Source organism: Bos indicus, chromosome 7 (assembly GCF_029378745.1).
Source record: "Bos indicus isolate NIAB-ARS_2022 breed Sahiwal x Tharparkar chromosome 7, NIAB-ARS_B.indTharparkar_mat_pri_1.0, whole genome shotgun sequence".
In the NCBI taxonomy this organism is placed as follows: domain Eukaryota; kingdom Metazoa; phylum Chordata; class Mammalia; order Artiodactyla; family Bovidae; genus Bos; species Bos indicus.
Genome location: NC_091766.1, coordinates 7,979,666 through 7,993,744, shown reverse-complemented (window position 1 = coordinate 7,993,744; position 14,079 = coordinate 7,979,666). Strand labels below are relative to the sequence as shown.

The 14,079-nt window shown below is 44.5% G+C and overlaps 1 protein-coding gene across 1 annotated transcript; it reads right to left on the bottom strand.

The window, feature by feature from the left end:
• Positions 1-1,896: 1,896 nt before the first annotated feature.
• LOC109560891 (olfactory receptor 10T2-like) lies at positions 1,897-14,074 on the bottom strand. Its single transcript, XM_070792224.1, has 2 exons — positions 14,066-14,074; positions 1,897-2,881 (listed from the first exon to the last, which is right to left on the bottom strand). The coding sequence occupies exons 1-2, from the start codon at positions 14,072-14,074 to the stop codon at positions 1,928-1,930; spliced, it is 963 nt and encodes a 320-aa protein (XP_070648325.1). The 3' UTR covers positions 1,897-1,927.
• Positions 14,075-14,079: the final 5 nt, after the last annotated feature.

Sequence of the window (14,079 nt, the reverse complement as noted above, 5' to 3'; positions counted from 1 at the left end):
GCATGCTGCAACTAAAGATCTCACATGCAGGGACTTCCCTGGTGGGCCAATGGATAAGACTCTGAGCTCCCAATTCAGAGGGGCCCGGGTTCAATCCCTGGTCAGGAAACTAGATCCCATATGCTATGACTAAGACCTGGCACAGTCAAATAAATAAATATTAAAAAATATATATCTCACATGCCAGGACTAAGACCTAATGCAGGCAAGTAAATAAACAATTTTTAAATAAATAAATAAGGGTAGTTAAGATAGTCAGTTTTATGTTGTAAGTATTTTTGCCACAGTCTAAAAAATGAAAAGGAAAAACAAAAGAGCTGTATCAGGGGAAATCTTTGTCATTACTTGCACGTGGAGCTGCCTGAAGATAAAAAGACCAGACACCTACTACATTTTTGAGAGAAATTATGAACTTGGCCTTCAAAGGATCATGACTCTCTGGTACACTCCCTGGGGAGTTTCCTGGCAGTCCTAGGACTTGTGGTTTTCACTGTGGGCCCCAGAAACTAAGAGCCTGCAAGACTCAAGGTGAGGTCAAAAAAAGAAAACAATGCCCCAGGGTTATGCCATGAGGCCCTTAAAACCATCCCAGTAGGAAATGGAATGAGAAAGCTTCAGAAGTAGCGATGGGGAACAGAGGGCTGCAAGGAGCCTCCCAGAGAACAGAGCCAAGGGCCAGGGACAAAGACCTTACTCATAGCAATGTAGGAGTCTTCACAAGTCCTGCTTAACTAAACATTTGAATTGCTAAATTCAGTGACTTCTGTGTGTTTCCACTGAGGTTTTGGGTTCACTGTGACTTTAACATTTATTTTGCATGTAGATTGGAAATTTTTGTCTTTTTTTTTCAAGTCTGAGTCACCAGCCACAAGAAACCAGTCTGGAGTTCAAAGGACAGTTCGGACAGGATGCTGTGAACAGATGACTCATTAAGCTATGACCTCAGAGGGGATGTTCTGCATCTGAGAAGGAGGGTGTGCTTGTTGTCCGACACGGAGTAGAGTGGCACTAGTCCTTCCGGTTCTGCCTGGCTACAAAAGTGCCTTCAGATCTTTCAGCACCAACATTTTTACAAGACAAAGAAACCCTCCTCTTGCTAATACTGCCTGCCTCTCATATCACAACTTTTTAAATTGTAATTGAAGATGAAGGGAAAAGGCAGCTTTTATGGAGTTTCTGCTGGGTCCCAGGCACTGTTTGTGAATTGCCTCACCTAGACTATTTCATTTAAGGTTATGGGAGTAACCTGTTTTCCGGTTTGGGGAGTTGAGTGGCAGAGAAACTGAGTATCTGGTGGGGCACGTGTTCATGAAAAAGCTAAAGGGGAAACGTAGAGAGAGTGTTTTGTGGGGGGGTTTTGTTTGTTTTTTTTTTTCTTTTTTTTTAATTTTTTTTGGTGGTACCAGGTCTTTAGTTGCAGCATGCAGTATTTTTTTTTTTTTTTTTGCTTATTGTTGTTGCTGTTGTTCAGTCACTCTCAGTGATGCCATGGACTGCAGCACAGCAAGCTTCCCTGTCCTCCACCATCTCCTGGAGCTTGCTGAAACTCATGTCCCTTGAGTTGGTGATGCCATCCAACCATCTCACCCTCTGTTGTCCCCTTCTCCTCCTGCCTTCAATCTTTCCTAGTATCAGGTTTTCCAGTGAGTCATCTATTTGCATCAAGTGGTCAAAGTACTCAAGCTGAAGCTTCAGTATCAGTCCTTCCAATGGAATATTCAGGGTTGATTTCCTTTAGGATTGACTGGTTTGATCTTCTTCCTGTCCAAGGGACTCTTAAGAGTCTTCTCCCGCACCACAGCTCAAAATGAATTCTTAGTTGCTGACATGTGGGATCTAGCTCGCTGACCAGGGATGGAACCCGGGGCCTCTGAATTGGGAGTGCTGCGGCTTAGCCACTGGATCACCAGAAAGTCCCAGGGAGTGTTTATTTTAAAATTACGTGGCTTCGGGCCAGGATCCTCCTCAGAGCCAACCTCACCTCCTTATTGCGCAAAGTGTACACCACCGGGTTCAGCAGCGGCGTCACCACCGTGTAGAACACAGCCACCAGGCGGTCCTGGTCTGGGTTCCCTCCGGACTCGGGCCTCAGGTAGATGATGGAGGCGCAGCCAAAATGCACGATGACCACGGTGAGGTGGGCAGCGCAGGTGGAGAAGGCTTTGCTCCGGCCAGCGGCCGAGGGGATCCTCAGGAGGGCGGCCACGATGAAGGCGTAGGAGAGAAGGATAAGGAGGAAGGAGATTAGTACCACGAGGATACTCAGGAAGAAGATGGCCAGCGCTTTGCTGGCACTTTCCGCGCAACTGAGCTTCAGGACGGGGGCGATGTCGCAGAAGAAGTGCTCCACCCGGTTGCTGCGGCAGAAGCGCGAGGAGAAGATGAGGCTCGTCTCGATGGAGGCCACCGAGAAGCCGGAGCAGAAAACCAGGGCTCCCAGACAGAGGCAAACTGTGGGTCTCATGATCACCGAGTAGCGCAGAGGGTGGCAGATGGCCACGTAGCGGTCGTAACCCATCAGAGTGAGGAGGAAGCAGTGACTGCATCCCAGGCCCAGGAAGAAGAACATCTGAGCCCGACAGCCAGAGATGGAGATGGCCTGGTTCTCCATCCACAGACGAGCCAGCATGTTGGGGATGGTGACCAGCGTGTAGCAGGTCTCGGAGAGGGACAGCGCCGCCAGGAAGCGGTACATGGGCGTGTGCAGGGTCCGGTCCGCATGGATGACGGTGATGATGGTGACGTTGCCGCTGAGGGTAACCAGGTATGTGAGGAAGAACAGTGCAAAGAGGGTGGTCCTCAGGTCTGGGAGGTTGGAGAAACCCACCAGCAAAAACTCTGTCACCAGCCAGGTGGCATTTTCCTGCTGCTTCTCAGGAACCTGGGAGGAGAAAGCAGAGGAAATGGAATAGGACAATACAGTAAGGCTCCACTAAACATCATGTGCCAGTGAGAAAGGATAATCATCCCTGTTTTACAAAAAAAAAAAAAAAAGGGAATAGGGACAGAAATGAGGCCATTGTGGGACCACCCTGGTAGTCCAGTAGTTAAGAATCCGCCTTGCAATGTAGGGGACACAGTTGTCATCACTGGTTGGGAAAATAAGATCCCATATGCTGGGCAGCAGCTAAGCCCATAAGTGGTGCAAGGCAACTTCTGAGCCCCAGAACTCTGGAGTCCCAGCGACACAACTACAGAGCCGGCAGACAGCAACTACAGAGCCCCCACACAGCAACGAAGATCCCACATGCTGCAACTAAGATCCAATGCAGTCAAAAAAATAAATAGTAAAAATAAATAAACAAGAAACGAGGTCATGGTTTTCCTAATATCACACATCTAGCAGCTCTACAATAGACAAGAAAATCATAGGTGTGGAAATAACTTGGGTGCCCATTAACAGATGAATGAAAAAGGAAGACTGGTATATATACACATCGGAATATGATTCAGAGATGAGAAAGAAGGAAATGTTGCCATTTGACAATATGAATGGACTTTGAGGACATAATGCTAAGTGTGATATCAGATAGAGAAAGAAAAACACTGTATGACCTCACTTATTTGTAGAACATAAAAGTCAAACTTTAAAAAAAAATACATATATATATAGGTGGGAGTTAGGGATAAATAGTAAAATGGTCATTACCAGGGGCTGGGAGGTGGGTGGGGAATTGGAGAGATGATGTTTAAGTATACAAACTTGCAACTATCAGGAAATAAGTCCTAGAGATCTAATGCATGGCATAGTGAATATAGACCAGTTTATATTATAAACATCGAAGTTGCTAAGAGACTAGATCTTAATTGTTGTTCAGTTTCGAAGTCGTGTCTGACTCTTTTGTGACTCTTTGGAGTGTAGCCCTCCAGGTTCCTCTGTCCATGGGATTTCCCAGGCAAGAATACTGCAGTGGGTTGTCACTTCCTTCTCCAGGGAAACTTCCCAACCCAGGGATTGAACCCAGGTCTCCTGCATTGGCAGGGAAGCTTAGATCTTAATTATTCCCACCATAAAAAAGCAATGATAATTATGTGACATGATAAGAGATGCTGCTAATGGCTACAATGGTGCATCTGTGCCAAGTCGCTTCAGTAATGTCCAGCCCTTTGCAACCCTGTGGACTGCAGCCCTGCAGGTTGCTCAGTCCATGGGATTCCTCAGGCAAGAATACTGGAGAGGTTTACCATTTCCTTCTCCAAGGGATCTTCCCAACCTCAAGGTCGAACCCACATCTCTTACATGTCCTGCATTGGCAGGCAGGTTCTTTACCACTAGGGCCACCTAGGAAGCCTGGCTACAATGGTAATTATATTTACAATATATCAATATAGGATACACCTTAAAATTACACAGTCAAATATATTTCAATTAAAAAAAGAAAAGAAAAGAGGGACATCCCTGTCTGTCCAGTGATGAAAACATCATGCTTCCACTGAAGCATGGATTTGATCCCTTATCAAACAATTAGATCCCGAATGCCACACATGGCCAAAAACTAGGGGGGGGGGGGAATTTTTTTTAATAAAATAAAAAAAGTTCTTGATCAAAAAAATTTAAAAAAGAAAATCACAAGAACCTTATAAGGAGTAAATTACAATATCTGGGGCAGGGAGAGGGGGTAAGAACTTCAGGGTGTTAGTCTGAATTCCCCTAGAAACAGATCCTGAGGCAAGGATTCAAAAGCAAGTAATTTATCTGAGGCAAGGATTCAAAAGCAAGTAATTTATCTCCAAAGACTTGGGTGGTGGAATGGTGAAGGGAGACAGACCATAAAAGGTGCATTATCAAGATGTTGACTGAAATGAAAACACACAACATGAGAGCTGTTAGTTTCAGTTAAGTTGGGGACTTACTGAGCACTAAAGCTTGAGAGAAAGCTGCCCTGGTGGCTCAGACAGTAAAGAATCCGCCTGCAATGCGGGAGACCCAGGTTCGATCCCTGAGTGGGTAAGATCCCCTGCAAAAGGGAATGGCTACTCACTCCAGTATTCTTGCCTGGAGAGTTCCATGAACAGAAGAGCCTGGCAGGCTATAGTCCATGGAGTTTCAAAGAGTCAGACATGACTGAGTGACTAACACTTCAAAGCTTAGGAGACAGCCTCTCAGAGAGCTCTGAGCAACTGCTTGGAAGTGGGGGTGGGGGTGGGAGGTGCAGTGGAGTGCAGGGGAGTCCAATTTTGGAGAAGGGGGAAGTGCAATCAAGCATGCACCTCAGTAGAAGGTTGCTGCTAGTCACAAGGAGCAGATATCTTATTGATTTTAGTGCTTTTCTAACTTTGGGAAGATACAGGAAACTCTGTTGTTGTTCAGTCACTAAGTCGTATATGACTCTGTGACCCCATGGACTGCAGCAAACCAAGCTCCCCTGTCCTTCACTATCTCCCAGAGTTTGTTCAAATTCATGTCCATTGAGTCAGTGATGCAATAAATTGGGCTCACAAAAATCTCTCCTGAAAATCTAATTATCTGAAGAGCTGTTCTGCCTGTTTTCCCAGAACACGAAGACTTTCATTCTTGATCCCTACCCTGAACTCCTTTCAGGATGTGTTGAAGGTCAGTGATTGCAGTGGTCTGTGCCTCAATCCTTGTAGAGCCAGGAGGCCAGTGACTTTCTTCAGGAGCATTACTACAATTCAATCCTACCTGGAGGTCCTTGAGGGGTAGTGAGGGAACTGGGCTGTTTATCCACCAATCCCCAATCATCTTGCTCAAGAATTTCTACCAGGAGGCATTAATCTCCCAGAACTTCCACACCTGCCACATGTACAGGGAATTCAGTCTGACAGGTAAGACAGGAAATTGTGGCCAAGGGGATGTGGGCTAGGAATTTACAGAATCCTCTACTATCCGTGTGAAAAGGATACCCAAGAAAGGCAAAGCCTGTAACATTGATATCTGAAATGAACAAAGTAATACTTTTAGAAAATTTGATACCCAAGGCTATATAAAGTCTTCCACGGTCCCTAGGCATTTTTGCCTTCCTCCATAAAAATTGCTCTTTGGGGGTTTTGTTTGTTTGGGGGGGTGGGGTTGGCCAAGCCTCGAGGCTTGTGGGATCCTAGTTCCTCAACCAGGGATTGAATCCGGGGCCTTCAGCAGTAAAAGCATCAAGTTCTAACCACTGGACTACTAGGGAATTCCTGAAAATTATTTTTTAAAATAGGGGAGGAATTCCCTGGCTGCCCAATGGTTAGGAGTCCTTGATTCCATTGCAAGAGACCCAGGTTCGATCCCTAGTTGAAGAACTAAGATTCTGCAAGCCATGAGAAATAGCCAAAGAAAAAAAATTGTTTTTTATTTTTAAGTAAATTTTATTTCTAATTTTTATTTAAATAAAATTTCATTTATCAAATGAAATAAAACCAACCTTTTAATTTATTTAAATTTTATAAAAACTCAAAATTTTTACATTTTTAGGACTGTATTGATATAAAGATAAATATAATTCTCACCCTAAGAGCTTATTTATTTCTTCTGATCTTAGAAATTTACATAATTTCATGGGCCACCTAACAGTATTTTGGATCCAGGCCTTGTGCTAATAAATACTTCTGTGTTAATTAAATGGAAAATAATTCTGAAATTATTGACTTTTTTCTTTTCTTTTGCCGTGCTTCACAGCATTCAGGATCTTAGTTCCTGGACCAGGAATCAAACCCATGTCCCCTGTAATGGAAGTACAGAGTCCTAACCACTAAATAGCCAGGGAATTCCTGTAAAATTTTTAACCATTTTAATTCAAATAATGAAGCATTAGTAAAACTCCTGGGATTTCCCTAGTGGTCCAGTGGTTAAGAATTTGCCTGCCAATGCAGGGAACACAGGCTCGATCCCTAGTCTGGAAGGATTCCACATGCCATGAGGCAACTAAGCCTGTGCACTGCTGCTGCTGCTGCTGCTAAGTCGCTTCAGTCGTGTCCGACTCTGTGCGACCCCATAGACCGCAGCCCACCAGGCTCCTCCGTCCCTGGGACTCTCCAGGCAAGAACACTGGAGTGGGTTGCCATTTCCTTTTCCAATGCATGAAAGTGAAAAGTGAAAGTCAAGTCGCCCAGTCGGGTTCAACTCTTCACGACCCCAGGGACTGCAGCCTACCAGGCTCCTCTGTCCATGGGATTTTCCAGGCAAGAGTACTGGAGTGGGGTGCCATTTCCTTCTCCCTAGTCTGGAAGGATTCCACATGCCATGAGGCAACTAAGCCTGTGTACTACAACTACTGAAGCCTGCATGCCCTAAAGCCTGTGCTCTGAAACAAGAGAAGCCACCACCAAGGGAAGCCCACGCACTGCAGCTGGAGAGTAGCCCCTGCTCGCGGCAACTAGGGAAAGCCCAAGTGTAGCAATGAAAACTCAACACTGCCATAAATAAATAGAAAAAAATTTAAATACTGGATTGGTGATAGTTTTATTATTTTATAATCAATTAACTTGCAAGCCCAGAAAATGCATATAATCTATATTGGAATGTTTCTGAGTATTTTGCACTCATTTGGAAAATGGTCCTAATGTAATCCTTCCCTACTTATCAAGAGTTAATTCGTTTGGAGGGAAGCACATTTCAAAACACCAACTCAAAAGACTCCCATGACTGGGAGTCCTGGAGAGATGAGGGCTGATTTATTCGCCATCTAGTGGCACTTGGGGTAACCTGCAAGCCAGTGACCCTCGAAGTGAAGTGAAGTGAAAGTTGCTCAGTCGTGTCCTACTCTGCGACACGGACTTTCACCTGCCAGGCTCCTCTGTCCATGGAATTCTCCAGGCAAGAATACTGGAGTGGGTTGCCATTTCAGTGACTCTTAGAAGAGAAGAAATAGCTGCGCCACCGAAATTACTCATCTGCAGCAATTGGTCAAGAGAAATTGAGAATGATTCTTTAAAGGTTTTAGAAGTTTGTTGAAATTTTAATTTGTGAAAAATGCATTTTAAATTCTAGTTCTAAAGATATATAAGTAGAGAAAAGCAACAAAAATGTGCTTGATCGCGTCCAAAGACATTCTGTTCATAAAGAAAAGACTAGTCAGGACCATCGAAGAACTTAATAGGTGCAAAAGACAGTAAGAAATGGTTGCCCATTTTTCATGAAGAAAGGAAAACCAGGAACCAGGCAGTCATATTGATCAAGCACAGGGGTGCAAACGTTTTCTGTAAAGGACCAGAGAGTGAATATTTTAGGCCATTTGGGTTGTACAATCTCTGTCATGACTGCTCAACTCTGCCCATCTAGTATAAAAGCAGCCATGGACAATGTATACACGAGTGTCCCTGAATGTTTAAGTAAAACTTTATTTACAAAAACAGACAGGGGGCCAGATTTGGCCCTCTGACTATAGTTTGCTGGGTGTCCCAGGTGGCTCAGTGGTAAAGAATCCACCTGCAGGAGACACAGCAGATAGGAGTTCGATCACTGGGTCAGGAAGATCCCCTGGAGTAGAAATGGCAACCCCCTCCAGTATTCTTCCCTGGAAAATTCCTTGGACAGAGGAGCCTGGTGGGCTACAGTCCACAGGGTTGCAAAGTCAGACATGACTGAGCACTCAAGGACACATGCACGCTATAGTTTGCCAACTCCTGATCCAGCATAAATAAAACTAAAAGAATATTCAACTTAGGAAAATTCCAATGAGGTCCTCTGAGGAATTCACACTATTAAAAAAAAAAAAAAAAAAGCAAAGCCTGACTTGAAATCTTCAAAAACTAAAGCAAAATGAAATTCCAACTTAAGAATCTCAGACTCCACTTAAGAAATCTAGATCTAGGGGGACTTCCCTGGCAGTCTAGCCTCCGCCAATTCAGGGACTCCAGTTCAATCCCTTGATCTGTGGAATAAGATCCCACATGCTGTGCTGTGCAGGGATGGGGAATCAGGGGAAATCTAAATCTAAGAAAAGGTACACTGGAAGAGATACCCAGAGCATACGTCTGAAAAAGGCTCCTTTATTGCAAATTAAACTAAATCAGAAAGAACATCAGGGCCCTTATATAGTGAGACTTGTAGAAATTCAATTACCTGGAAGACTTCACAGAGGAAAAAAGTAATTGGATTATGACCACTAAAAAAGTGTAATTTCTGAATATCACAAAACATTGTTAAATTGAAACAAATATATAGGCAAATAACAAACTAGAAAAGGCTGTGACTCTAGAAACTCTTCAGTTCCTCTTTTGCACAGCAAAAGAAATCATAAACAAAAAGACAACCTGTAGAATGGGAGAAAATATTTGCAAACGATGAAACTGACAAGAGCTTTATTTCCAAAATATACAAACAGCTCATACAGCTCAATATCAGGAAAAACAAACAATCCACTCAAAAAATGGGCAGAAGACCTAAATAGCATTTTTTTTAAATTATCAAATTGGCAAAGACTGAAGAAGAAAATGAGAGGCAGGTGCTAATGAGTGTGAGTAAAACTAGGCCCTCTACCTCTTTGCGTTGTTGGTTGCAGGAGAATACAATTTGTTTATATATCTGAAATCTTATTTCGGTTCTATAATTCTCCTTCTAAATATTTTCTCAAAAACAAATTATCTGGGGAATTTCCCTGGTGGTCCAGTGGTTAAGAATTGCCTGTCAGTACAGTGCACTTGGGTTCCATCCCTGGTCTGGGGAGATCCCACATGTCACAGAGTAACTAAGCCCACTTACCACAATTATTGAAGCCCAGGCGTCCTAGAGGCTCCACCCTGCATCTAGAGAGTAGCCCCCACTTGCCACACTAGAGAAAAGCCTGTGCACAGCAATGAAGACCCAGCAGAGCCCAAAAATAAATAAACAAACATATAATTTAAATAAAAGAAAAAATTACCTGGGACTTCCCTGGTGGTCCAGTGGGTAAAACTCCTCGCTTCCAATGCAGGGGGCCCAGGTTCTATTCTTGGTCAGACAACTAGATCCCACGTGCCTCAACTAAGGATTCCACATTCCACAACAGAGATCACAGATCCTGTGTCCTGTAACTAAGACCCAGCACAGCCAAACAAATGAATGTTTTTTTTAAAAAAGAAATTCTTTGACTTCCAGGTACAAGAATGTTCATAGTAGCATTGCTGCTACTGCTAAGTCGCTTCAGTCGTGTCCGACTCTGTGCGACCCCATAGACGGCAGCCCACCAGGCTCCACCATCCCTGGGATTCTCCAGGCAAGAATACTGGAGTGGGTTGCCGTTTCCTTCTCCAATGCATGAAAGTGAAAAGGGAAAGTGAAGTCGCTCAGTCGTGTCCGACTCTTAACGACCCCATGGACTTCAGCCTACCAGGCTCCTCCGTCCATGGGATTTTCCAGGCAAGAGTAGTAGAGTGGGGTGCCATTGGCTTCTCCACATAGTAGCATTATTTAAAGTTTAAAAAAAAAAAGAGAAAGAACAACCTAAGTGTTCAATAAAATGCCCTTACAAATCATTAAGGGGAGGGGGGAAAGCTAAAACTTTAATAGACGAGAAGATGGACTATCATTAAAGTCACATATTTGAGAATAATTGATGACAAGAGAAGAATTTTCATATATGTGTTTGCTGAGAAATGGAAAACAAAACATTTGGATCCCAATTGACTTACTACAAATGCATGTGTTTTCCATTCTTTTTTGTATGTCCCAATTTTTCTGCATCAAGTGGGGATTTTTGTAAATAGAAGAAATAAAATTTTTTGGAGGGATTCTTTTTCCTCTGGGTAAGTATTTTTATTGTTCTTAAAGAAGTTTAATCAATCTGGTTCAGAAAAAAAGGAGCTAAGGGTAGAGATAAAGAGGTTCCCTTTGAAACACAAAGCTCAGATGGTAAGGAATCTGCCTGCAATGCAGGAATTCTATCCCTAGGTTGGGAAGATCCCCTGGAGAAGGGAATGGCAACCCACTCCAGTACTCTTGCCTGAAGAAGTCCATGGACAGAGGAGCCTGGCGAGATACAATCTATGGGGTCACAAAGAGTTGGACACGATTAAGCAACTAACACACAAGGGTAGAGATAACGAGGTTCCCTTTGGAATGCAAAATATGCTAACACCATTTGTGATGAATATTTTCAATATACGATCTGAGGAGAAAACGTCTAGTAAAAACTGCAAATAAGTAGGTGACTTGGCTCCCTAGCAAACCCTGTATACTCAGTCCCTCAGTCATGTCCTACTTTTTGTGACCCTGTGGACTGTAGCCCACCAGGCTCCTCTGTCCATGGAATGTTCCAGGCTGGAGTGGGTTACCATTTCCTCCTCCAGGGTATCTTCCTGACCCAGGCATCAAACCTTGTCTGTTGCATCAAACCTGTGTCTCGTGTCTCCTGCATTGGCAGGCGGATTCTTTATCCTGGACAAGCCATGAGGCGGACCTTTATGGAATATCACAGGAAGTATGTGTGGGCATCTAAGAGCATTAGAGAAATGTTCCAGAGTGAGGTGATGCTTTTTAGAGAGAGGAGTTAAGACCAGGTTGATGGACTCCCAGCTGTAATTGTCCTATAGGAAGGGGTCCTTCATGGTATTAACACAAGCTTTCTCCGGGAATGTCAGCTTTTCTTGGGCCTCATAAAGAGGGCAATTGGGAAGGAAACATCCCTCAATACGCACTCAGTGTAGAAGTCTCCTCTAGCTAAATTAGCCAGCTTATACTTGCATGCCTCCAGTGATGGAGAGGTCACTACCTGACCAAAAGTCCCATTACATAAAGCAGAAATCTTGTGTTCAAGACAGTGATGTGCTGAGACAACAAGATTGAGCTCTGGAATCAGACAAGACTGCATTTGAATGCTGGCACCTTCACTAACTGGGAGCAGTGTGAGCCTGGGTAGCTGGCTTTCTCCCTGAGCATCATCTGTCAAAGTGAAAATTGATCCTCTGAGATCACAGATAATATTAAGATTCTCTGAACAATGTTAAGAATCCTTTGGTCTCAGGCTCCTGGCAAGGATAGCTGGGATTACTATTCTTGGCTTTGCACTGCTGGAGAAGCAGAGCATAGAGGGGATCACTGTGCACATTCTCACAGTGATGGTACCAAGATTTGAAGCCTGGAGTCTGTCTCCGGAGGCTGTGCTTTAAGGGCTGCTGTGAGTTTTGCAGGCTCACCTTCCATGCTATACACATTCATGGAGCATCAGTTCTCTGCCAGGCATTGCTTTTGGCATGGAGGGCATAGCAGGGAACTAGACAGAGATCCCAGCTTGGGAGGAACAAAAGGCTCTAGGGAAGTGAATCAGGAAATAAGCAACAAACTTGATAACTAAATAAGTGAGATTCTCTAAAAAGAGAAAGCAGAGAACTTAGGGGGTAATTGAGAGGTCTGAGCAGGCTGCAATTTTACATAAGATAGTCAGAAAAGGACTTGTTGATAGAACTACCATGAAAGTGAAAATGAAAGTGTTAGTCGCTCGGTCGTGTCCATCTCTTTGTGATCCCACGGACTGTAGCTACCAGGTTTCTCTGTCCACAGATTTCTCCAGGCAAGAATACTGGAGTGGATATCTATTCCCTTCTCCAGGGGATCTAACCTGGGTCTCCTACATTGCAGGCAGATTCTTTACTGTCTGAGCTGCCTTGGAAGCCCACGTGATGTGCTGTGCTTAGTCGCTCATAGTCACTCAGTTGTATCTGACTCTTTCCAACCCCATGGACTGTAGCCCACCAGGTTCCTCTGTCCATGGGGATTCTCCACAAAAGAATACTGGAGTGGGTTGCCATGCCCCGCTCCGGGGGGTCTTCCTAACCCGGGAATCCAACCCAGGTCTCCCGCATTGCAGGCAGATTCTTTACTGAGCCACCAGGGAAGCCCTTATGACCCAGCAAATCCCACTTCTGGGCATATACCCATAGAAAACCATAATTCCAAAAGATACATGCACCTCAGTGTTTATTGCTGCACCATTTAGATTAGCCGAGATATGGAGGCAGCCTGGATGTCCATCCACAGAGGAATGGATAGGGAAGATGTGGCACATATATACAATGGAATATTACTTGGTCATGAAAAAGGAAAGAAATTGTGCCATCTGCAGACACGTAGATGGACCTGCAGACACGTAGATGTACCTACAGACTGTCATACAGAGTGAAATATCAGAAAGAAAAGCATTGTGTATTAACATATATGTGGAATCTAGAAAAATGGTATAGATGAACCTATTTGCAAAGCAGAAATGGAGACACAGATGAGGAGAACAAGTATATGGACATTGGGTGGGGAAGGAGAGATGGGTTGAGTTGGAAGACTGGGACTGACATATAAACACTACTGTGTATAAAATGGGCTTTCCAGGTGGCACTAGTGGTAAAGAACCCTCCTGCCAATGCAGGAGATGTTAAGAGACACAGGTTTGATCCCTGGGTGGGGAAGATCCCCTGGAGGAGGGCATGGCAACCCACTCCAGTATTCTTGCCTGGAGAATCCCATGGACAGAGGAGCTTGGTGGGCTACAGTCCGTGGGGTCACAAAGAGTCAGACACGACTAAAGTGACCTGGCACGCATGCATAAAATAGGTAACAAATGAGAGCCCACTCTATAGCACAGAGAACTCTACTCAGTGCTCTGTGGTGACCTAAATGGGAAGGAAATCTAAAAAAAAGGGGGGGCGGATATATATCTACCTATGGCTGGTTCACATTGCTGTACACAAGGAACTAACTCAACACTGTAAAGAAACTATTGAAAAGAAGATGAAAGAAAAGAACTTGTTGACGTTCGATGCTCAGTTGGTCTGGAATGTATTTCCCTACTTTGTTTTCAGATCTCACCTTGAAGGCTGGGGATGGGCCAGAGAGGCTTGTCTCAGCTTGCAAGGAACCTAGTCTTTGCTCTTGCTTCCCTCTGAACTGGGCAGATGCCACGTCCATGGTGAGGATGGAGAGGTGCCTGCCAACTGTCTGCATGACCCCGCCCTGCTCAGCCCGTGTCCACCCTAGCATTCCCTGAGATAATCAGAGTCCCCTCTGCTCCTGGCTGGACTGGTCCCTCCCTGTCCTCCTGGTACAGCTTTGCCAGCTTCTCCACCCTCCTCTTTCTCCCACACCCTCATCTAACCTGCCCGGAAATTCTGCGGGCTCCACTTGCACATCTGTCCAGGATCCGCCACCTCTCACCACCTCCATGGCCC